This window comes from Lissotriton helveticus, chromosome 6 (assembly GCF_964261635.1).
Source record: "Lissotriton helveticus chromosome 6, aLisHel1.1, whole genome shotgun sequence".
NCBI classification, from domain to species: Eukaryota; Metazoa; Chordata; class Amphibia; order Caudata; family Salamandridae; genus Lissotriton; species Lissotriton helveticus.
Genome location: NC_136067.1, coordinates 2112097910 through 2112123274, shown reverse-complemented (window position 1 = coordinate 2112123274; position 25365 = coordinate 2112097910). Strand labels below are relative to the sequence as shown.

Genomic DNA, 25365 nt, shown 5'->3' with positions numbered 1-25365 from the left:
GAACTGTTGGGAGACCCCGTGGGGGAGGAGGGTTCATCAGGTCTCAGACTGAAATGGACACGGTGATAGACCAAATTGGTAAAATAGTGTCAGACTTGTTGGAGCCTATTTTGTCCCGCCTGGGTGGTATAGAGGAGCAGCTTGGTCAACTATTGTTGATCTCAGGGAACTCAGCCGCGCAAAGTAAGCAAAGCGGAGGGTGTGCTTTAGCTAATGGTACTGGAGAAAGAGGAGATAATGCTTTTCCTAGCACTACCGAGGGTGGGCGGACCATAATAAATGGGCCAATAGATACACACAATGCGATCAAACCACCAGAATTTCCCCCGGACATGGATAACGGCATTGACCATTCAACAGTTCCGTTGGTTAAGGCACCCGGCCTTGAGTGGACCCTTAATGGTGAATGAGGGGCTACCAATTTTCTAAGATCTGATAGGCATAGCAGGTTGAGTCTATTGAAAGGGAAAATACCCATAACTGGTTCCGCTCCTGGTCTGCCAAGCAGGCAGGGTGATAAATACCATTCTAAACCTACCCCCGGAGTACACACCTTATACCATGGTTTTGACCGGGGTCTCTTATCTCTCACCAGGGCACAATGAAAGTTGCCAGAGCCTTATTAATAAATCTGCACAAGTAAAATCCAGTCCCAGATAAATTGGCATAAAAATATCATTATGGCAAGGCGGGTGAGTTGGCTGGGAAAAACCCCCAATAGCAGAGAAGGCGATTGTCTGGTGTTGAATTTTAACGATAGGACATGCGCTAAACTCACTCTGTGTCACCTTAGTGACTCCTCTTCGGAGCAGATATAGCCCGCCCCTTGGGTTTTTTCTACCCTTGCCACCAAGGGGCTTCGAAGAGCCAACAGCCACTGCCGCGATTTTGTAATAGATACCCCCTTCGCCAGCCTTCCACATGGCTTCACCCTAATCGCTTCGAGGTACCCTCTGGTCTAACAGATATAGATTGACTACCCTTTGACCTAAGTAGTTCAGATAAGATAATAACAATAGGTGGCTTACTAGGGAGAGACCCTAATGTAGTGGTTAGATTAACAGGGAGTGGGTTAGTCGAAAATTCCTTGGATCATTCTTCACATAAAACAACCATCACTCACATTAACACATGTGAAATTGAGACTCAATTCTGGAGCGGTGGAGCATGGCTTGGATTTCACGCCTGCTGGGCTTGCCACTATTAATAACCTGTAGGATACAGTGACAAGGAGCCATAAAACACGCACTCTCAGAATTCTTTCCTGGAACATTGCAGGTATTCACCCGAATTTAGAGTACGAGGTTTGGTTAGAGTATGTCAAGGTCTTTGATATCATTTGTGTTCAGGAGCCATGGCATAGGGAGAATATTGAGTTAGATGGTTATTGTTCTTTTCATGTCCATGCAATTGCTGCGCCAGCAGGGAGGGCAAGAGGAGGGTTGGTGACACTGATTTCTGTCAAATATGGGACTATTAAGGCAGATACCGTTATTGACTCTCCTTGGTATCAACTTATTTTGATTTGCAATCTGTTACAGGCCAGGAAATTACTGATTAATTGGTATTACAACATATTTGACCCAAACAGTGATATCATTGTCACTCCCAATGAATAAATTGATAAGATTGCGGGGTAGTGGCAGCCCTTGTGTATTTACTGGGTGGGGAATTTTAATTGCACTTTATGTCGGCATAGCCCACACCGAGAGTGCGGGCTATTGGTCACTGAAGGTCAAAAGCTGACGCATTTTACACATACACGACAGGGCGAAGCTTTAAATGCCATTATTTTTGTAAACGATCTGCTTTTGGTTGATACCCTGGTTAGCAACCCGCAAATACAGTACCTTACTTATATGGTCAGAGGAAGGGTAAGTGTTATTGACTTTATGTTAATATCTAGGAAATTTGTTTTTTTTATAATAGCTTCGAGGCAGAGCCTAATAATGGCAGTGACCATAATACCTTTACTGCCTCCCTACGTGTAACAGTTCAGGAGGAGAAAGGTGATGGTCGCCCACTCCAGTATAACCTAAATCAAGGGGTGAGATTGAATTGCACCAAAATAAATCTCTCCCAATTCGAGGAGAATATTGTTAAAGCTGACTTGAGTTCCATTAGATCAAGACTCTCCCCCAGATATGGTTATACAGGGTTTCCAACTAATCTGTAGGGACGTATCCAAAAGCTTGACAAAGTCAATTGGAAGAAGGGAAGCACAGGAGACAAAATGGTTTAATGCTGAGTGTTCAAGGGCCCAAAAGGACCTTAAGAAGGCACTGCATGTAATCCCTCGAGACAAAACCTTAATTAAAAATGTGAGGCAAGCTTATAAAAGTACAGTCAACCAGAGGAAAAAAGAACTGAGAAGGTTAGCCTTGGAAGATCTGGAGAGAGTAAATGCACTTAAAGACTCTTAAGAGTTTTTGGGAGGTAATAAACCCCCCGCCCCCTTTTTGGGTCTCGCTGGCAATGCATCCGTAAGGATGCGCCAGCTGGAGACCAATAGCGATCACTTTGGGGGGAAGGACGGACCAGAGAGTGCACGAGCTCTCTCTCCTGGATTCGTGTGCGCGAACGCGCACGTCGCTTCCGCGTCCTGCGCCGTACACATCGCAGACAGACACTCGCTCACACACCCCCTCCCCCACAGTCACACACACGCACTCCAAGACACATACACACACACACACACACACACACACACACATACACAGGCCGCCCCCCCCCCCCGCGCGCGCGTACATGCTTCCCCCCCCCCGCCCGCCCGCCTGCCCGCAGCTCAGCAACGCACTCACCGGCTCTCCTCAGCTGCAGGGCCCGGCAGCAGGACTCTTCTTCCTCGTCACCGGCTCTCCTCAGCTGCAGGGCCCGGCAGCAGGACTCTTCTTCCCTCGTTAGGCACCGGGGCGCAGGGTAGGCTCCTGCCTGCTCCGGTGCACGGCTCCAATCGCGGCTCTTCTGTGGGAGGCGGGGTAGGCTCCCGCCCTCCTACTTCCTGTTTCCTGTTGTCGCGCCGGCCTGCCTGACTTCCTGGTCGCAGGCCGGCAGAGTAACGAGGATGTTTTGCGGTATTTATTTATTTATTTAATTATGCATTTTTATTCAGGGGGGGGGGGAGAAATTACTATTAAAATAGTATTCTGTGCTACTGCGCAATACAAAATAGTGAATTTGTTTGTGTATAACTTTTTGTATAGGTTCTGCCGAAAGTGTGTACTTTGACAAACGTATGTAGGAATGTAGTCCTTTCTGTGATCACTCTTGTGTCAAAGTGTGCTAACATTTCAAGATAGCTGGAAGATAATGCAATAGACTGGGTTGTGTAAATTGCCTGCTGCATAATTTACCTTTCTTTGGAGAAACATTTACAGGACTCTGCCGCATAATTTGGTTCTCTGTTGCCGCACAACGCCTGTGGCTTTGTGTATGTGTGACTTAGTCCGCAGCAGAACGCGCTGTTGCTTGGACTAACAATATTGAAACCATGACGGCCAGGCACCGAGTTTAATTTGGATAGTAGGCACAACGAGTGGATTTCAAGTGTGGGAAAAAGAAAAGGGAAATTAAGAGCCCCTTGTTTCTGAATGAGACACCTGGAAGTATCACGTGGGTGACTTGAAGAGTTTTTTTGAGACGGCATTGTTTGTTTTGAAATGGCTTCCCCCAAGTGCACGGGCCAGGCAGCCCCCTTCTGCAAACAGGCTCAATGTGGAAGCTGCTTTGTGTACATTTGGGAGTGAGACACGTTTTTTGTTTAGACAGTTTTACAGACGCTGGCTTTTCACTGACGAGACCACTCCATTGTGCTTGATTTCAAACATATGTCCCTTTTAATAGTCCCTTCCGGTTCATTTTTGAAGGGGTGGCCTAAAGTTTATTTCAACGAGCCTTTCGAAGTTTTCGAGCTGTTGAGTGTTTTCACCGGTCCCAGCTCCCATTGACCATGATCATTTGTGGCTTTTCTCATTCACGTTGTAGCGCTTCTGCGTCTCAAGGGCAGAAAGCGCTACCTAAATGCTATTACAACACGCTGCCCTCTTCCCACACAGTTGCAACTCGCGCCTCTCGCGGTGATGCGGTTTTCACTTACTTTTTTGCATTTGTGGAAAATCCTGCAGTTTCGGGGTATTTCTCAACCTAGACTCGAAGTTGCCATGGCGGAAAATTCACTAAACCAGATTCAAATAATGTCTGCAGTTCATTGCTGACATCTGAAAACTGCTAGCAATACCGACTTCCGCTGGAAGGTGTCAGCTGTTATTGTTTTAATAAGAGATTAGATTGCCAGGCGACATTGTCACCGGGAGCACCAGGTTCAAGCCCAGTTATACGTTGTAGAGACCACTGTAATCTAAATGATATAGCCCAATTTGTACTTATAGGGGTGGTTAGTCACTACAACTCCCAAAATGCATTCACGTGTTAAATGAAGACTTGCGTGGAACAAGGTATCCCTGCTGTCGTTTTTTTATTACTTGCAGTTAAAATGCCTCATTCTTTTCTGTGGCATGCACACATTCCATTGCCAACATTGTCACCATAGTTGAGGTTTAGGGAACTCTCTGATCAAGTTTGGAGTTGGGGACTTAATGTATTTTTGATATGCACAGCTGCTCCAGTGGCTACTTGCCATGTGTAACGATTTCATCCAGTCATGACTTTTTAGTGAACAGCACGTTGCATTCTGGGACTTGTAGTTTATGTTACCAGTTTGTGTGTTTGTTTAAGAGGCACAGCGTGTAACATGGCATGCAGCCCTTTTGGCCTTTGTGGACCTCATGCCCTTGCTACCTGTGCAATAAATACGCTCTTGTACGCGCCAGACACTCTGGCTCTTAAAATGAAATCAGTGCATGTTGAAAGGCGGTCAGGAGAGAAACATTCCCACAGTGCCCTCTCATTTTCATCCTATCTTTTTGGGTCTCGCTGGAAAAGCATCCGTAAGGATGCATCCAGCTGGAGACCAGTAGCGATCACTGTGGGAGGAATGACGGACCAGAGGGTGCACGCGCATTTTCTCTCCTGGATTCGTGTGCGCGAATGCGCACGTCGCGTCCGCGTCCCGCGCCGTACACATCGCAGACAGACACTCGCTCACACACACACCCCCTCCCCCACAGTCACACACACGCACTCCAAGACACATACACACACACGCACACGCACACACACGCACACACACACACACACACACACACGCACATACACATACACAGGCCGCCCCCCCGCGTACATGCTTCCCCCCCCCCCGCCCGCCCGCCCGCCCGCCCGCAGCTCAGCAACGCACTCACCGGCTCTCCTCAGCTGCAGGGCCCGGCAGCAGGACTCTTCTTCCCTCGTTAGGCACCGGGGCGCAGGGTAGGCTCCTGCCTGCTCCGGTGCACGGCTCCAATCGCGGCTCTTCCGTGGGAGGCGGGGTAGGCTCCCGCCCTACTACTTCCTGTTTCCTGTTGTCGCGCCGGCCTGCCTGACTTCCTGGTCGCAGACCGGCAGAGTAACGAGGATGTTTTGCGGTATTTATTTATTTATTTAATTATGCATTTTTATATAGCGCAGACTTTACCCGAAGGCGGTATTTATTTATTTATGTATTTATGCATTTTTATATAGCGCGGACTTTACCCGAAGGCGGTATTTATTTATTCATATATTTATGCATTTTTATATAGCGCGGACTTGACCCGAAGGAGGTATTTATTTATTCATGTATTTATGCATTTTTATAAAGCGCGGACTTTACCCGAAGGCGTCGGAGGCTTCACAACAGGAACAGAAATGAAACATAATGAGAAACATTACAAAAGAACAGGTTGCAAAAACATACGTTACTTACATAAGGTAATAGTGACAATTGTGAGCAAACAAAATACATGAGGTAGTCAAAAGTGCACCAGAGGAAATGAAAGTACCAAGTGTGCAGTTATAAGAGAAAACAGAGTATGATTAGAGGTATAGTCCTGCAATAAGTGCTAGACACTCAGGCTCAAGAACAAGCGTTACATGGGCAAGGTGGCACTTGTGCAAGTATCAAAGGTAGCCCGGAATACAGTACCACTGTGATCACAAAATTCTTAAGCACCCTGCAACACTGGGGATTTACAGGAATCCAAACACCAGCGTAAAGTACTCGAACAACAATAACGTCTGTCTTATAAATGTCACAAAAAAATGTTAATATTTCACTTCTGTTCTTGGATTTTCGTGAAAATACAACACATATTGCATTGCAAATGCTATAGGTGTCACATTTGTGAAAGTTAAAACTATTGGCATTGTAAATGACAAAGCTATTACTTTAGCTATTACTATAGCTATGTTCACAACCAACACATAAATAAAAAAAATGTAATTCGCAATACCAATGGCTCAAACTTTCCTAATGCGAGACCTATTGCATTGCAAATGCTTGTTTTTCAAAGGATGCAAGGGGCATGGACTCAATGATCCCAGGGAAAGCTTGGAAAATTCATTTATCAAGCATAATTAACCCAAACGGAATTACATCTCAGGAGCCATGCTTAGACGTCCCAATAGACCTAATTAATGCATACCAACGTAGCTCCTCTCCGACCGTGAGTGAGGTCAAGGATGCCCTTGCGAAGGGGATTTGCATGAAAGCCCCAGGTCATGATGGGGTACCTTTAGATCTGTTTAAAAGCAATCCTCAACTCTGGGCACCCCTCCTGACAAGTGTCTTCAGAGCAGCAATACCTGGCCCCATCCCATTATTTTGGAAAGTTGCCATAGTGGTACCTGTGTACAAAAAGGGAAACAAGAACGACCCGGCCTGTTATAGGCCCATTTCCCTAATCAACGCTACCGTCAAGGTGTTGGGGAGGGTCATTCTAGCGGGCCTCGACACCTGGGCAGATACCTCGGGGCTTATGTCCCTAACACAATATGGTTTCAGGAAGGGTATGGTGACGTACGAACAGTGCCTCGATTTGTCATTAATAATGGGCAAGTACATGAGGGCAAGGAAGGGGTCAATCCACCTTGCCTTCATGGGCTTGTCCAGTGCCTTTGATACAGTAAATCGGGAGAAACTGGGCTTTGAGGAATCTCTTATCACCCTCCTGCGCAGGCTGCATGCGTCCACTACCGTCGCCATAAGATTTGGTCCTGGGGGAGAGAAGACTTGGCCTATTGTTTCTACAGAGGGAGTTCACCAGGGGTGCATCCTGGTTCTTTTTCTTTTCCTTCTGTACACAAATGGCCTAGAGTCATCTCTAATAGAGCAGGCATTAGACTTCCCTAGAATTGGGGGAACCCCGGTCCCTTTGTTGTCATACGCGGACAACACAGTTTTAATGGCCTTAACCGTCAAAAGTCTCCAGAAATCTTAGAATATGTTTACTGATTTTATGCTAGCATTGGACCTAAAAGTTAATTTGACCAAATCTTATATCATGGTGTGTGGCCCGAGTCAAACTAAAACAAGAAAATATACCTGGAGGGCAAGGCCATTGACACGGTGTCCAATTTTACATATTTGGGCATCGTTTTTAATAATCAATTTCTTTATTCTGATACAAAGGAATAGCCATAAAAGTACAGAATAAAAGACAGTACATACATAAATAGGAGGTTAAAAAAGATAATAACAAACATTTGCAATGCAATAGGTCTCACATTAGGAAAGTTTGAGCTATTGGTCTTGTAAATGACAATTTTTTTATTTATGTGTTGGTTTTGTGAATAGCGAAATTAATAGCTTTGTCATTTACAATGCCAATACTTTTAACTTTCGCAAATGTGACACCTTTAGCCTTTGTAATACAATATGTGTTGTATTTATGTGACTTAGATGTATTGATATTACAAATAACAATTGCTTTTAATTTTTTTAAATAATTAATACTTAAATAAAAGTTATTGTAATTTATAATGGCAATAGCTTAAACTTTTGTGAAGATTATGTACAGTATGAGGTGTACGAAGGGAGATGCTTTTATAGCATCTTACCTTCGAGAAATGTATGGTTATTTGTAAATCAGAAACTAACCAGGCCAAATATCCCACAACCCTTAATAAATGTTTTAGATGATTTCCACAAAAGGAGTTTTTATTGTAGGCGATAAACAAATAAGCAGGATTGGAGGAGAGAGTATATGATCAGGTGTGAGGTGGGTAGCAAAAGACAAGAAGAAGTAAAGTGAAGGGATGACATAAGAAGAAAATGTTTAGAGGGGGTGGAGGAAGGAGAAATGGTGACCAGAGGTCAAATAAAGGGTGGGTGAAGAGGGAGGAAGGCAGGGTGAGAAACGAGAGAGGACAATGAACATTGGGGTGGGTACAGGAGGGAGGGCTGACTACGCGAGGCAGTGAGAGAAAAGAGGAGGCAGACAAGGGAGAGAGAAGCGAAGCGGGAAGTAGAGAGGGAGAGAGAGGCGGATAGGGAAGGGGCGGAAAGCAGGGCAGGGGGAGAAGACAAGAGGAAGTGGGGTGGATACAATAAATGCGAGAAAGAAAATACAAAAGCACAAAGCAGGGAAAAAAAGTGCAGTACTAGTGTCACTGTGTGCTCTTTAATGCGTTTACAAATACTTTGCTGGCACACTCATATTGGTTGCTATTTTACGGTTTTCTGCTTGCTGGTTGAACAGAGATCAAACACGTCGCGCAGCCCGGGGTTTTTTGCTAGCCTTTTGCAGAGAGTAATTTGTCTGCACATATACAATGCCTGTCCTCACCTTAGATAGAAACTCTCCTATCGTGACGATTTTGGTACAAATCTGTTGTTTACTTATATGTTAGATATGGTATGTTCTCCAAACAATAAGTGACCAAAGAGAAAGAGTGGGAGGGGTTTGCCACACGATCGGCACATTTCTTTATAATTATGAAGCTGGTGTTCTTTACTTTATGGGTAGAAACTAGATTTAACAAACATCCAAGCTTCATAACTATTTTATTTACAGAAGCTGCACCCAGCTCTTGCAGGAATTTGCAAGCATTTCAAATTTAGCAGGAGGTAACCTGACTGGGGTAGGGGAGAGGGTAGGCGGGATGAACGAGGGGGAAGATGGGTGAAGCAAAAACACGGCGCCGGCCCAAAGAAAACATAAGAGTTTGCTGCTAAAGATAAAGATTAAACACAAGTGAAAACGTTTATTTTTTAAAGCCTGCACAAAGTTTAAAAAAAAACACACGATCACTACAATGCATAAGCAGAGACAAAAAACCACAAATGGTGTCCTAGTAATAGACTTCAAAAACAAAGTAGTACCTCAATCACTATGATTGCATTGGAGGGACACGAATTAAGTATAATTAATTTGTAGTCAAGCAGTGCTCCACATAAGCCACAAGAAGTGACGTATCGCGACTTCTGCCTAATTGGAAGGCACTAAAGGAAACTGATTACGCAATTGAACAATGGAGAGTGTGGGCGTGCTAAAAACCCATCTGACTTTTTTTTTTAAACACAACTGATCGGTACAAATCACAGATTAGCCGTTCTCTGTTTTTTTTTTATGCTATGGAATTCTCTGTACTGTAGTCCCGGGCCGGTCTGCTGACTTGTCCATGACAAAGCCAGCTGTAAGCCTAATAAAAAAGAAATAACACGCCGTATTCATTTACCGTACTTCTGCCTGCACGCCTCAAGGCGCGTCAACTTATAAACACGACAATCTGGCAGATGTGGATGAGACACAGAAGACTGCAGGATGAGACACAGAAGACTGCACAAACGCGTGGCGCTTTGTTATCGCGCTTCTCTTTTAAATGCTCCTTTTTTTCCTATTTAATTTGTTTTAGGTTTCTTAACCCCTGCTTTTAGCCGCCAGCACGTAGGACCCTCTTACCTGCACGTTAATTGGCATCCACCGCATTTCCCGTGCCCGGTTCCCGGTTCGGGGTGGTGGGGTAAGAACGGGCGCCATCTTGGAGTAGTGTCAATACCAGGAACACCAATAGTGAGTGGTCTAGCGCTCCGGATGTCCAGAGGGACTCCTATTTAAAGCTCGCTCCTCCGCGCAGCGGACCTGCGCAGCGGGCGTGCCTTCGCTGTGCCTGAGTCGTGCCAGAGTCCTGCCCGTCAGCGTCCCGGAGGCGGTCGGAGCGGCGGGAGGCCTGGATCTGAGTCAACCGCGCACATTTAGAGCTATAATGGTCAGCTACACTTCTGCGCAACTGCGGTCCCTACAAAGGGTATCGTGCGGCTGCTTCAAGGTATTTTCCGGTCGCCATAGGGGCAAGAGTAGATGCCCGGGTTGTGGCTGGTCGAAAGGCACTGTTTCACGGTCACCTCCTTATCGGGAGGTGGCCTCGGTGAAGCATCTCTGTATGCTATTAAACACCAGGTCAGTGCGCAGTCACGCTCAGGAGCTCTTTGACCTCCTGACTATGGAAAAACCGCTGTGTCTGATGCTCACAGAGACCTGGTTGGGAGTTTCTTCCAACCCTGATATCGCTTCGGCGATCCCGTCAGAATACAGCATTTACAGGCAGGATAGACCGGAAGGAAGGGGTGGCGGCGTAGCACTCGTGGTGAAGAACTCTGTTGTATGTTCTATCATTCCTACTGAGGCTATTAAAGGGTCTGAGTCCCTTGCCTTTTCTTTATCCGTGGCGCCGCATCAGTCAGTGAAAGGACTGTTAGTATACAGACCCCCGGGTCCAGCAGGTACTTTTTTCGAGGAGCTCCAGTCTGTTATGTCAACGCTCGCTATGAGAGCGGACCATTGCATTCTGGCTGGTGACTTCAACTTTCACATGGACGATGCTTTGGACCCAAACGTGATTAAATTATCTGATATCACGGTTCCTTTGGGCCTAGCCCCCTTTCTCTTTGAACCAACACATGACAAAGGCCATACTTTGGATCAGGTCTTTTCTTCCTCCCTCATAGAGGTGACGGCACTTTTGCCGGTTCTTTGGACTGACCACCGTCTGGTTCATTTTCATATACTGGGCAATAAGAAACCCCTGAGTAGTTCCCCCAGGCAGCTAGGGCCAGCGTCAAGGGCATTGCACCGGGTGACGACAGAATTGTTGTCACAGGCACTGTGTGAACATCCATGCCCTCTTACAGGGGTCCTGGATAGGGACCTGGAGTCCTTGCAGGCCTGGTTTGTGGACAGGCTAAATGATCTGGCCCCTTTGAGGACCCCCCGTTTATTACCTAAACGGGTTTTTGTTCCGTGGTTCACTGGCGCGCTGCTGGCTTCTCGCAGGCAGTGCAAGGTGGCGGAAAGGGCCTGGCGAGCTCAGTACAATCCAGCTGCCAGACTCGAATACAGAACCATGATCAAAGCCTACCACCGAGATATTATCGTTGAGAAGAAAAGCTACTTTGCTAGGAGGATTGAGGATGCCTCGAACTCCTGCAAAGAGATCTTCACGATCGTCAGGGAATATATTGCCCCACGGTTGAATGTGGCCCAAACTGCTCCCACACAGAAGTGGGCATCGGATCTTGCTTGCTTCTTCACTGCAAAGATTAAGTTGATACAGGATTCCTTTCCATCGCGGCCGGCTGGTGCCCTCATGTGTTCTGAGGCTGGTCCAGTCCCATCAGTTCCTCTAGGGCCAGTCCTGTCAGACTTTCCGCCTATTTCAACTGCTTCGTCCTTGACACTTTTGGCCAATCTCAAATCTGGATCGCCGCTCGATCCATGCCCGGCCAAATTTCTGGCGAAGATGGCGGTGGTGGTAAATCCGCTGGTCAACCCCCTTCTGAATCTTTCTTTGAGCCAAGGTGAGGTCCCCTTGGCTTGGAAGCAAGCCATGGTCATTCCCCTTATTAAGAAGCCCGGCTTAGCCCCCGAGGTCTTGGACAATTACAGGCCTATTTCTCTTCTCCCTGCTCTGGCTAAGACCCTGGAGAAGCACGTGCATAACGTGCTTTCTAATTTTTGGGAATCAAACGATCTGCTCCATTCCACTCAATCGGGCTTTCGCCCCAATCTAAGCACGGAGACGGCGCTGCTGGAGGTGTCTGAGGCCATCAAGGAGACGCTAGACTCGGGTGGGAGAGCCATGCTGATCATGCTGGATCTGTCGGCGGCCTTCGACACCGTCCCCCATGAGGGTTTGCTCATCAGACTTCATGAGATCGGTCTGAGGGGGACGGTGCTTAGCTGGTTTACATCTTTTCTGGCCGGCCGCCGACAGACGGTCTGGGCCTCCTCTAGCTTTGCTGAGATGCCGCCATTGGGAGTCGAAGTCCCGCAGGGCTCTGTATTGAGCCAGACTCTTTTTAACATCTTTATGACCCCTCTGGCGGCTCTGGCTGAGTCTTTCGGGGCCCAGATCGTATCCTACGCGGATGACACCCAGTTGCTCTTTACCTGCCGGAAAAGAGAGGATTTTGACGGAGAGAGTATCCGCGAGTGCCTTGAGGCTGTTTTTAAATGGCTACAACTGAACAGCCTCAAGTGCAACTCAGATAAATCAGAGGTGCTCTTCTTCGGTTGTCAATCCGATCCGGACTGGCAGGTATGGTGGCCTGCTGATATGTCTCCTCCGGGGCAGTCCTCTCAGTCAGCCAAGAATTTGGGGGTCAAAATTGATAACGGTATGACTTTAAGACCTCAGATCCTTGCCCTCACTGGCACCTGCTTTGGTCTTCTCCGTATGCTTCGGAAGTTTTTTCCTTTGCTCTCGGAGGACCACAGGAGGATTACGGTGCAGGCCTTGATCGGTTCAAGACTGGACTACTCTAACATCTTATATCTTGGCCTGCCCGAATATCTCCTGCAACGGATGCAGGTGGTCTAGAATGCGGCGGCACGTGCCATCTTTGGTCTGCATAGGCGAGTCAAAGTTTCCGGCTTGCTGCAGTCGCTTCATTGGCTGCCTATCCGACAGCGGATAGCTTTTAAAGCTCTAACCCTTGCTCACAAGGCCTTCTATTCTACAGGGGCCAAATACCTTCAGAAGAGGCTCGTCTCTTATCGTCCTTCCCGATCTTTGAGATCAGAGTCGCAGTTCCTTGCTATTGTCCCTCGTGTGAGGAGGGCTCGTATGGGAGGCCGTTCTTTTATGTTCCGGGCCCCTCAGCTCTGGAACTCTTTGCCCCTGACGTTACGTAGCACCTCTAATTTGCTGTCTTTTAGGAAGGCCCTGAAAACCTGGCTTTTTTTCTTCTTAGACTCTTATGTTCTGTTGACCCTGCCCTTTTTTACTCTGTTGTGTTTGTCTTTTTAGGTTGTCAATAAAGCGCCGGGACACTCTTCTGAGTAGCCGAGCGCTATAAAAGACACAAAAAAAAACCAAAAAAGACAATGAAAGCCTTCAGAAAAATTAAAGAGCTTACTTGTTTTAGGTAAAATAAAGCGAAATTGTGCTCGTCTCCAAAAGCATGCAAGGGCACATTTAAACGAGACTGCTGCTGATTGAAATAATAGGTAAGACGCAATGCAATGCCATATTTGAAATCAATCAATCAATCAATCATGGACATTTATATAGCGCACTACTTACCCGGAGGGTCTCAAGGCGCTTGGGGGGGGGGGGTGCTGCTACTGCTCGAACAGCCAGGTCTTGAGCTTCTTCCTGAAGGAGAGGTGGTCTTGGGTCAGGCGCAGGTCGGTCGGGAGGGAGTTCCAGGTCTTGGCGGCCAGGTGGGAGAAGGACCTTCCTCCTGTTGTCGATCTTCGGATGCGGGGGACGGTGGCGAGGGCGTGACTGGCTGATCGGAGGTGGCGTTTGGGAGCGTAGAAGTTGATGCGGTTGTTGAGTTAGCTCGGGCCTTGGTCGTGTAGGGCTTTGTGTGCGTGGGTGAGGAGACGGAAGGTGATTCTTGTTGACGGGGAGCCAGTGCAGGTCTCTCAGATGTCCGGAGATGTGGCTGCGTCGGGGGATGTCGAGGATGAGTCTGGCTGAGGCGTTCTGGATCCGCTGGAGTCTCTTCTGGAGCTTGGCGGTGGTTCCGGCGTAGAGGGCGTTGCCGTAGTCCAGTCGGCTGGTGACGAGGGCCTGGGTGACCGTCTTCCTGGTCTCGGTGGGGATCCACCGGAAGATCTTTCGTAGCATGCGCAGGATGTTGAAGCATGACGAGGAGACGGCGTTGACTTGTCTGGTCATGGAGAGGGAGGAGTCCAGGATGAAGCCCAGGTTGCGTGCGTGGTCTGTCGGTGTGGGTGCGGTGCCCAGGGCGGGGGGCCACCAGGAGTCGTCCCAGGCGGAGGGCGAGGAGCCCAGGATGAGGACTTCCGTCTTGTCTGAGTTCAGTTTCAGGCGGCTGGTCGTCATCCATTCGGCTACATCTTTCATCCCTTCGTGAAGGTTGGCTCTGGAAGCGGCGGGGTCGTTGGTCAGTGAGAGGATCAGCTGGGTGTCATCGGCGTAGGAGATGATGTTCAGGTTGTGTTGGCGTGCGATGGGCGCGAGGGGGCTCATGTAGACGTTGAAGAGGGTGGGGCTCAGCGAGGATCCTTGAGGGACGCCGCAGATGACTTCGGTGGCCTCTGATTTGTACGGTGGTAGGCGGACTCTCTGTGTTCTTCCGTCGAGGAAGGAGACGATCCATTCCAGTGCCTTTTCCTGAATTCCGACGTTGCTGAGGCGCTGCACTAGGGTGCGGTGGCAGACAGTGTCGAATGCCGCGGAGAGGTCTAGGAGGATGAGGGCCGCTGTTTCTCCGTTGTCCATCAGGGCTCGGATGTCATCGGTTAAGCCGCGATGCAATCAATGTCAGAATAGTTTTAGGTAAAATAAAGCGTAATTGTGCTCATCTCCAAAACCATGCTCAGAATCAGGGCACATTTAAACGAGATTGCTGCTGATTGAAATAATAGGTAAGATGCGATGCAATGTCATATTTGAAATAAGTTAAGCCGCGATGCAATCAATGTCAGAATAAAACAAGTTAAAACAAATAAAAGTTCACTGAGAGGAGGGAGGAGAAATGCGAGAGACGGTCTGGCGGCCGTCAAAGTGAAAGTACGGCCGGCCGGCCGTGGGCAGTGAATAAATTAGGGGAGGAGAAATGCCTGAGGCGAAAACTGCGAAATGATCCCTTTCAAGTGAAGCTGCTGGCGGCAGATGGCTGGCTTTCATGTGCACGCACTTTTTAGGTCAATGCGCTTGCGCATTGAGCTTGCTTTTCACGGGCACAGCATGAAATCGCCAGTTTGGTTAAGCTGTGGATAAGTCCCTATATTCTCGCAAGCTCAATGCGCAAGCGCATTGCAAGGCGAGCTTGCTTTTCACGGGCACAGCATGAAATCGCCAGTTTGGTTAAGCTGTGGATAAGTCCCTATATTCTCGCAAGCTCAATGCGCAAGCGCATTGCCAGGCGAGACCTAATAAACTGAATTGGGACCATCTTGTTAAAGCAAGGGTTCAGCATACTAGCCGCGTAGAAGAGGGTCTATTCCGCTCTACTTGTAAGTCGGGCCACAAGCCGGCAGTAGAATTAATCACTTTATGCAAATCAAAATGCTTGTCTGTCGCAACCTACGGGGCGGGAGTGTGGGGACATCATAAAGGCACTCAATTACAAACTTTAGAAAACAGGTTAATAAAAAGATTGCTAAAGACCCAAAAAAAGTGTCCCCACAGCCTTTTGTCACTCTAAGGTACGGCTGGATTTTATAGAGGACCGAATTAACATCGCCCCATTGGTCCTTTAGGCTAAAATGTGGCTGTCAAAGGACTTATAGTTCAAAGGGAAATTATCAAGGATTGCATGACCTTTGATAATGCCCTGGCTATTCCATGGCTCCGCTTTGTCAAAGAAAAATTTTACGAAATAGGTTTGGGGCATTATTATGTTAACCCTGATAGTATCCACATAAACATGAAAATGATTATAAAAGAAGCATATTTTGCTGAGTCAAACAATTGTCGCCGGCAACCAGGTTTACACTATCATTTATATCGGTCCCCTTTCCAACAACAATCTTACTTGTCTTTTACTACTAATGCACAGTTCCGATTTCTCATTACTAGATTTCGTCTTTGCAAGTTGCACTTTCTTGTGGCCTTTCCTAAAAAAGCTGGATGATGCAAGAACCTTATCCCCTATCCTTGCAATAATCTAGCACAACAAAAACACCTTGCACTTTATGCTGTTTTGCACACTGTTCAAAGAGCCATGGGCACGGTTCCTTACCCCAATCCTAAGAGAAATTCGCCCTTGTATGTATCAGGAGGGTTTTACTTTCTTATGCTCTTTGCCCACTGTTGTTATTTGCACTGCTGCACTAAATTTTATCAGACCTGCACTTTCAATAAGGAAACGGTATGAAGTGTAAATGAAAATGGTGTATTTTCATGAGTTATATTATTGTATAAATTGGACATGATAACTTTAGGTATTTTGTATGTATGTTAAACTTTTATGGTCCATTTGAACCAAATAAAGTTACCTTGACTTGACTTGGCCCCACCAGAACCTGGCTTAGCTGGGCATACCAGCTAAATGTAGACTAGTTACACGATTAATTAATAATCTTCCTCGTGCCGCCTGGGCCTGGCTTGGCAGTGCGTGCCCGGTCACTGCAGACTATTTACTAGTAGTTACTAGCTGAAAGATGAAGAAATAGTCCTACCGGGCCCCCAGAGCCTAACTCATCTGTGCCTAACCGGTCAGTGTAGACGAGTTACTAGTAGTTACTAGTTACAAGATAAAGTAATAGCTCTGCTGGTCCTGTCAGAGCCTGGCTTAGCTGTACATGCCCCCGGTCACTGTGAAAAATAACTAAAGGGTATCTGGTGAATAATTTCATTTCAAGTCTGTTTTATTTTTAAGAGTTAACACTCATAACAGGGTCATTTAAACACAGCATTGAGCCTCCAACACTAGACAGGGCCGGCCGCGAAAGGAAACAGCGTTAGGGCCAGAGGGCTTGCACAAAAAAACAAATTTACACAGCACCTTGCCTACAACCCCACCGGGGCCGGCCGCGTGGCATGACATAAGCTGTTGTATCCATGTGGCGTTTAGATAACCCAGATCAAAGGTCTATTGGCAATTGACTAACGGGCAACTGGCCCAACACTTAAGGACAGCCCAATGGGGCTCAGTAAACATGTGTAGAGTCTAAAAGCAGAGAAAAGGAGAGGAAAAAATGAAAGGAGAATAGGAGAGGTGGGAGATATAAAGAGAACAGTGAAGGCAGAGTGTGCGTGCACCATGGGGGGTCAGCGGGGAGAAGGCGCCACGGGTAACTCCTGCGTCATAGAGGATGTCTAAGGGAGTAGTCTGTCGGGGTCTGGAGGGGTGACAGCGTCGTCTAAGAGGCGCAGGGTTCTGAGCTTGGTAGGCATGTGGCTCGCGTGTTCTATGGAGCAGAGGTATCGCACTAGGGGCCGCCAAACCGCCCCAAAACGTGTGTCGCGTGCTTGCAGTCGTGCTGTGAGAAGTTCCATCGTTATGACATGCCAAAGCCGTACAAACCAAACCAGACTGCTATAGGTGGGGCTTCGGTTCTCTTCCAGGATAGGGCTATAAGCTGCTTGGCCGCCCCCAGCATTTGGAGCGCCAGGATCCAAATACTGCGGGTGAGTGCCTTAAGGGTGGCAGGTCTGATACCAAGTAGGATTGTGCTCACGGCTTCAGGCAGGGGGAACCCCAGCACCCCTCTAATGTGGCTGAGAACCTCCTTCCAAAAGAGAGTCAGGATCGGGCACGCCCACCAAACATGGATAAAATCCCCGGATGCAGACTGACACCTCCAGCACAAGGGAGAGACCGTGGGGAACATCTTATGGAGCCGCAGGGTCGTGTAGTACCACTGGCTCAGGAGTTTGTAAGCACTTTCCCTTTGCGGGATGCTCCGATATATCTTGGTAATATCTCTCCAAAGTCAGTCCCACTGCGAGGGCTCAATGTCCGCGCCGGCCGCCAGTTGCTACTGGCGTTGGTATGGGTGAGATGGCACAGTCGGCGGGTGTTGTAGGATGTGGTAGATCTGGGAGATCAGCCCCTTTAATCCCCCAAGGGAGCGCGCCAGCTTCTCGAAAGGGGTGAAATCGCGTGTGGCTGCCTGGTACATTTCCCCTTCAGAGACCCAGTGTCGCAACTGCGCATATTGCAGTCTTGCCTCCGATGGTACTCGAGACTCCTCCCTACAGTGGTCAAAGGTTTTGGGTGCGCCCCCTTCATATAGGTCGCAAATCACCCTGCAATCTCCTTGTGTCCATTTGTCAAATGCTCGAGATTGATCGGCCGGTGGGAAGTGCGGGTTCCCCACTATGGGGGTATGCGGGGATGGAAACGGAAAGAGGTCACCGACTTGGGAGACAGGGTCGATGGGCTTGAGAAAATAGTAGATGCATGTACGGAAGACCAGGAGCAATTGTGGCAACGCCTGGCGGCGCTGGAGGAGCAAAATATAGAATTACAAGTCAAGCAGGAGGACCTTGAAAACAGAAGCCGCCGGAACAACCTCCGCATCCGGGGGGTTCCTCACGGAGCGGAGGGAAAGGCAGAGCTGGCAATGACAAGGTCTAAGGGGGGTAGGGCCGACTCGGCAGCAACATCCAGAGACAACTCAGTTGTAGCCACGTGTGGCAAGGCCGGGGCGACGACGCCTGCTGAGGGATCTTCGCAGGCTGCTGTAGACTCGCCCGTCGACCCGGTCTCTCAAGTCGGTGACCTCTTTCTGAAATTCCATGACACAAGAATGCACCTCGGAGCATAGGGAGCCTATTTCCATCTTGAGCTCAGACATAAAGGAGGTCATAAAAGGCTGGGTCACCGGCGGCGAGTCTCCAGCAGCCTGCGAAGATCCCTCAGCAGGCGTCGTCGCCCCAGCCTTGCCCCACATGGCTACAACTGAGTTGTCTCTGGATGTTGCCGCCGAGTCGGCCCTACCCCCCCTTAACCGCGTCATTGCCAGCTCTGCGGCTGTGGTCAATCAGCATTCTCTGTGCCTGTCGGTCGGTATGCGCCCAGGAGAGAAGAAGAAAAGAGGGGTAAGAGGGGAAATGCACCAGTCCGCGCCGCCCCCTGCAGGTCAATCTGGACCACAGCCTCTCCACTCCAGCTCACCAGCCACGGCCCCAGGGTAGTCACACAGCTACAGAAAATGGTCCCATCTCTCCACAGTGCTAAACTCCAGGCAACGAGTTAAAGTCACGAAATGGCGACACTGGCACCCTGAAATGTTCGCCCTCCCTTGCCCGTGCCAAATGTCTCCGTCAACCCCAACAATACCCGCTCCACAACCCCCTCACACGTCTCAGAGGGCGACCACCGGAGCACACTCGCCCACACCAGTGCAGTGCGGGCCGCGGTCAAAGTGGTCAGTACCTCCAGGCCTCAGTCTCAAAATGGCGGTCGATGGCCCCGCTGCTACGCTGCACTCACCCTAAATTTCGCGCGAATACTGCCTGGCAGCAGCCGATGATGACCGGGTCCCCCAGACCACAGGGCACTGCAGAGCTCGACAAGCGTTTCCAACCCCACTTAACAGCAAAAATTGTGTCCCCCGAACCCAACCAAAATCAGTGCCAGTCAATGCACAGGAGTCACTCAATGGGGAGTCCAATCGATGGGGTATGCCTCGGGGCCCCAGATGGTGGCGCTCGCCCGCAGAACCCTCAGGTGCCCACCACTCACCACAGGGCAGCAACACGACCAGCCACGCTCCACCTACGATGGCCACCAGCAACTCCACCCAGGAGAAATCCCCGCTCACTTCAATGCTTATAGCAGAGCTCCCCTGCCTCGGTGCCGGCTGCTCTGAGTCCCTGGGGCGACCCGCCGCTCAATCCAACATGGAGGCGCACCAGGTGTCTAAGCAGCAGTGCAGGGAGACTGGGGGGCAGGACCCTGGGGGACAGCAACGTGCAATGTCTAGAGTCCCCCAGTGCCGCTCAGATCAGCGATCCCGACATTTGCCCCCGACCCCCCGCCTCGCCGCACCTTCAACCGGCTCAATGACCCGCTTCTACCGCCACAAGGCCGGGCCTGCAGTCTGCCTCCTGCCACTCGTCTAAGAGGGACCTGCCGGTCCACCTCACTCCTCAGGCCACTTCAGCGCAGGCCCCCAGAGCAGCCGCCGAGCAATGTCTGCCAATCCTGCGCCGCCTCCACTGGTTCACCCCCGGGCCTCCGCTCCACTACACAAAGCACAACCGGGCACCGCTGTTCTCCGGGGACTCACCTCTCCTTTGGGGGGCCGCAGTTCAAGGCCGGCCCGCGCACCAACTCCTGCACCACCTCGGAGCCAGGCGCCATCAGTCCGCCGCGCTCTTCACCAGGGTGGCCCCACCAGGCCGCGCCGCCTCCTCTCGCCGCACTGCCTCGTTAGGCATGGCCTCTGCAACTGTCGGTAAAGCCCTTCAACCTGCTCAGTGACCCGCCTCTACCGCCACAAGGCTGGGTCTGCAGCCTGCCTCCTGCTGCTCGTCCAAAAGGGACCCGCCGGTCCACCTCACCTCTCAGGCCACTTCAGCTCAAGCCCCCAGAGCAGCCGCCGAGCACCGTCTGCCAATCCTGCGCCGCCTCCGCTGTTTCACCCCCGAGTCTCGGCTCCACTACATAGAGCACAGCCGGGCACCGCTGTTCTCCGGGGACTCACCACTCCTTTGGGTGTCCGCAGTTCAAGGCCCTCCCAGGCATCAACTCCTGCACCACCTCGGAGCCAGGCGCCGTCAGTCCGCCGTGTTCTTCACCACGGTGGCCCCACCAGGCTGCGCCGCCTCCTCTCACCACACTGCCTTGTCGAGTCTTGCCTTCGCAACTGTCGGCAAAGCTCCCGCTCCGGAGTGCTCCACTGCCAGGCCTGACCCAGTCCGCAGGAAACACACAGGCGGAGCTAAGCGGGAACCCAGGCAGCCCCCAGGGCGCGGGTCAGCTTCTCCGTCGGGTGGCACAAAATGGTAGGCACGGCTGCTCCCAGGAACGTTGGCAGTCGCCGCCAGCCAGCGGTGCAATTTCCCAACAGATCACTGCTCTCCGCGGGTGCCCCGGCTCACAGGCAGCATCCACCACTCCCTGGGCCACGGTGCAGCACCCCAATTCCGTTAAATAAGGCTCATAAAGGCGGCAGGGCACCGGAGCTCGCGGAAAGCACGTCTCACTACATCGCCGCCAAAGCCACTCCCCCCTGGTGAATAATTTTAATACTATTTAATTATTTTCAAGTAATTGCAGGACATATGATTTGTTAGTTCTAGTAACCTCATTCTGCCGGGGCTGTGTTTTGGTATGTTAATACATCTTTAATTACTAACACTGCAGGGTGCAGTGTTTATTGGGCGCTGTATTTCTGAATTATTTCAACTTCCACAACTCAAAATGGGGTTAACTCAGTAATATTTTCCTCGTCAGTAAAAAATTTTCACATCTTGAAATCCCGATTCAGGCAACGACTCCTGTAGTGCCCGAATAGACAATACCACAGGAATTGTAGTAGGGCTGCAGAGGGTAGCAAAGACACTTGATTGCAGGTTGATAAGAGTGTTTTTTGATTATTTCTTGTTTGCCTTGCAGAATTGCTGAGGAAGAAATATATTGATGGCGTAATTGAAAAATTAAAGGTACAAGAAGCTGAAAAGATTGGCTTTGGTCAGCGTTTTGATTTGACAGAAAGATATCCAAAACTGGTCTTCGTAAAGAGCCATAACCAGCCGGCGGGGCGAATGCATGAGATCATGTCCTCTGGGAGGAAGCATCGAGAAGTCAGAGCTCCGGTCCCAATGTACTCCTACTCCTCAGTGCCAGAATTATTTAACCCTGATAAGCAGGGACATACTGCGAGAATCATTGTGATCCAGGGAGCTGCAGGGATCGGAAAGACAGTCCTTGCTCGGAAGATCATGCTTGACTGGGCAATGGGGAAACTTTTCCAGGACAGGTTTGAGTATGTTTTCTATGTTCAGTGCCGAGATAGTGACCAGCTTCCTGGATACCCAGTCATGGCGGACCTCCTCCTGCAGAGTTATATGCAGATGCCTAAGGCACATCTTGGCTCAGTGGTAGACCTGGGAAAAGTACTCTTCTTAATTGATGGTTTTGACAAATTGAGGCATCCCTTATTTCTACCCTCAGGCAACGACAAACCCCTGCAGTGTGCACAGAAAAGTTTACTAAGAAGAACACTTCTCTCCAAGTCGTCCATAATAATTACCACACGTCCAGCAGCTTTGGAGAAACTTAGGCAATGTGTGAAGATCCAACGTTTGGAAGAGATGGTTGGATTTTCAGAAGACGACAGGAAGGAATACTTCAACAAGTTTTTTGGAAGTGCAGAATTGGGAGCCCAGGTTTTCCAAGTTATTCGGGAAAGGCCTGCTCTTCATAGCATGTGCTTCATCCCAACTGTGTGTTGGGTCATCTGCAGAGTCCTCAAGCTTCAGATGGAAAGGGGCGAAGATCTCACAAATGCCCCAAGAACAATGGCATTGCTCTTCATTACTTTCCTATCCAGTTTCATAAAGCAACAGAACAGTGCAGCAACGCAGCCTGCCCAAGATACCCTGAAGAGGGTTTGCACCTTGGCCAAGGATGGACTCTACGAGAACAAAACACAGTTTACGGAAGAAGACCTCCACAAACACGGCTTGTCCCTTGTGCATATCCAGTCACTCCTCCAAAGTAAAGACCTATTTCACAAGGATACCAGTGACCTCAACATCTACAGCTTCGCCCACTCCATCTTTCAAGATTTCTTTGCAGCTTTATTCTATGTACTAAGGGATAACGATGAACCAACGGATCATGCAATGAATCCTGATCAAGCTCTGAGCGGTTTATTGAGCGACTACATGAAACGCGACCAGAATCACTTATTGCTTACTGTACGTCTCATCTTCGGCTTCGGAAACACAGAAGCAGTGAAGCGAATGGGGGAACACTTAGAATGGAAGATTCTGTCAGGAACAAAAACTAATTTATTGCCTTGGATTAAAGAACAAATCAAGGACAGCAGTGATTTCCTCAGTGATTACCTGATGGACTTGCTGTACTGCTTGCATGAGATCCAGGATGAAGAGTTTACGAAGATAGCCCTTGAATCCTTCGATAAAATTCACATTGGGCGACAAATGGACACAATGGATATGAAAGTGTTGCTGTTTTGTTTTAAAAACTCTGCTCCAATTCAGAATCTCAATATTTCACAATTTAAATTGGAAGCAGAAGATGTGAAATCCCTGATCCCGTGGACTCAGAAGTGTTCTAGTTTAACGTAAGTTTGAAACAACTGCCCAGGTATCTTGTATTTACTCCAGGTGCCCTCGTGGTGGGGTCAGCTGGGCTGTCACGTGTGCACTCTGTAGGGATTCCTCTACTTTGGCCCCGCTGATTCCGCTGTGATTAAAAATTATACACAAGTGTTTCTTTAATATCTTCACAAACATTACAATCTGAGCCTAGAAAGCTTTGGCCATAGCAAATATTTAGGTCTGTTTTGCATTTTTCCTGACTGTTCTGGAGGAGAAGCTTATATGTTCTGAACAGTTCTCCAAGAATATGTTTGGGAAAAGGCTTACAAATCACCAGTGTTTTAAAATAAGGTCTATTTAATTAATCCTTTTGTAAGTCGCCTACTTGGGAAGACCCTGTGAATTATTGCCATTCGGAGGTGACCAAAGAGCCCTTGGAAGATGAAAATGCTTTGCGATATCGCACTAGTACAGCCGCACACAAGCTCTGGTAGAGTCCCCTCACCTGATACGTTACTCAGACATAAACCTCGATTAGCGACCACTGTTCAAACTTATTAGTGGTGGATTAGTATTTGGAAGATTTCAAGTGGATCACATGATAGCACAGAACAATATGTCCTCACAGATCTGAAGTCTCAGACAAACCCAGGAGAAGCCAATGATCTTGGTTACAGAATTATCAAAAGGGGGACACAGCTCATGCTAGGAAGAGGCAGAGAAACAGCCAGACATCTACTGAACCTAGGGGCACACAGCTCATGCTAGGAAGAGGCAGAGAAACAGCCAGACGTCTACTGAACCTAGGGGCACACAGCTCATGCTAGGAAGAGGTAGAGAAACAGCCAGACGTCTACTGAACCTAGGGGCACACAGCTCATGCTAGGAAGAGGCAGAAAAAAAACAGCCAGACATCTGCTGAACCTAGGGGCACACAGCTCATGCTAAGAAGAGGCAGAGAAACAGCCAGGCGTCTGCTGAACCTAAGGGCACACAGCCCATGCTAGGAAGAGGCAGAGAAACAGCCAGGCATCTGCTGAACCTAGGGGCACACATCTCACGCTGGGAAGAGGCAGAGAAACAGCCAGACACCTGATGAACCTAGGGGCACACTGCTCATGTTGGGAAGAGGCAGAGAAACAGCCAGACATGTGCTGAACCCAGGGGCACACAACTCATGCTAGGAAGAGGCAGAGAAACAGCCAGACGTCTGCTGAACGTAGGGGCACACAGCTCATGATAAGAAGAGGCAGAGAAACAGCCAGACATCTGCTGAACCTAGGGGCACACAGCTCATGCTGGAAGAGGCAGAGAAACAGCCAGACATCTGCTGAACCTAGGGGCACACAGTCCATGCCGGGAAGAGGCAGAGAAACAATCAGACGTCTGCTGAACCTAGGGGTACACAGCACATGCTGGAAGAGGCAGAGAAACAGCCAGACATCTGCTGAACCTAGGGGCACACAGCCCATGCTGGGAAGAGGCAGATAAACAACCAGACGTCTGCTGAACCTAGGGGCACACTGCTCATGGTGGGAAGAGGCAGAGAAACAGCCATGCCTCTGCTGAACCTAGTGGCACACAACCCATGCTGGGAAGAGGCAGAGAAACAACCAGACGTCTGCTGAACCTAGGGGCACACAGCTCATGCTGGGAAGAGGCAGAGAAACAGCCATGTCTCTGCTGAACCTAGGGGCACACAGATCAGCTGAGAAGAGGCAGAGAAAGAGACAGACATGTGCTGAACCTAGTGGCACACAGCTCATGCTGGGAAGAAGCAGATAAATAGCCAGGCCTCTGCTGAACCCAGGGGCACACAGCTCATGCTGGGAATAGGCAGAGAAACAGCCAGACGTCTCCTGGACCTAGAGGCACACAGCTCCTGCTAGGAAGAGGCAGAGAAACAGCCAGACGTCTGCTAAATCCAGGGGCACACAGCTCATGCTAGGAAGAGGCAGAGAAACAGCCACACGTCTGCTGAACCAAGGGGCACACAGATCAGCTGAGAAGAGGCAGAGAAAGAGCCAGACATGTGCTGAACCTAGTGGCACACAGCTCATGCTGGGAAGAAGCAGCTAAATAGCCAGGCCTCTGCTGAACCCAGGGGCACATAGCTCATGCTGGGAAGAGGCACAGAAACAGCCAGACGTCTCCTGGACCTAGAGGCACACAGCTCCTGCTAGGAAGAGGCAGAGAAACAGCCAGGCCTCTGCTGAAGCTAGAGGCACACATCCCATGCTGTGAAGAGGCAGAGAAACAGCAAGGCCTCTGCTGAAGCTAGGGGCACAC

The 25365-nt window shown here is 49.3% G+C and overlaps 1 protein-coding gene across 1 annotated transcript in view; it reads left to right on the top strand.

Annotated features, from left to right (window-relative positions):
* Positions 1-23698, top strand: part of LOC144762081 (NACHT, LRR and PYD domains-containing protein 12-like) — a 78211-nt gene extending 54513 nt beyond the window's left edge. Inside the window, exon 4 of the mRNA XM_078647212.1 lies at positions 21404-23698. Coding sequence (XP_078503338.1) covers positions 21404-23103 — 1700 coding nt within the window. The 3' untranslated portion in view covers positions 23104-23698. The remainder of the gene's footprint in view (positions 1-21403) is intronic.
* Positions 23699-25365: the final 1667 nt, after the last annotated feature.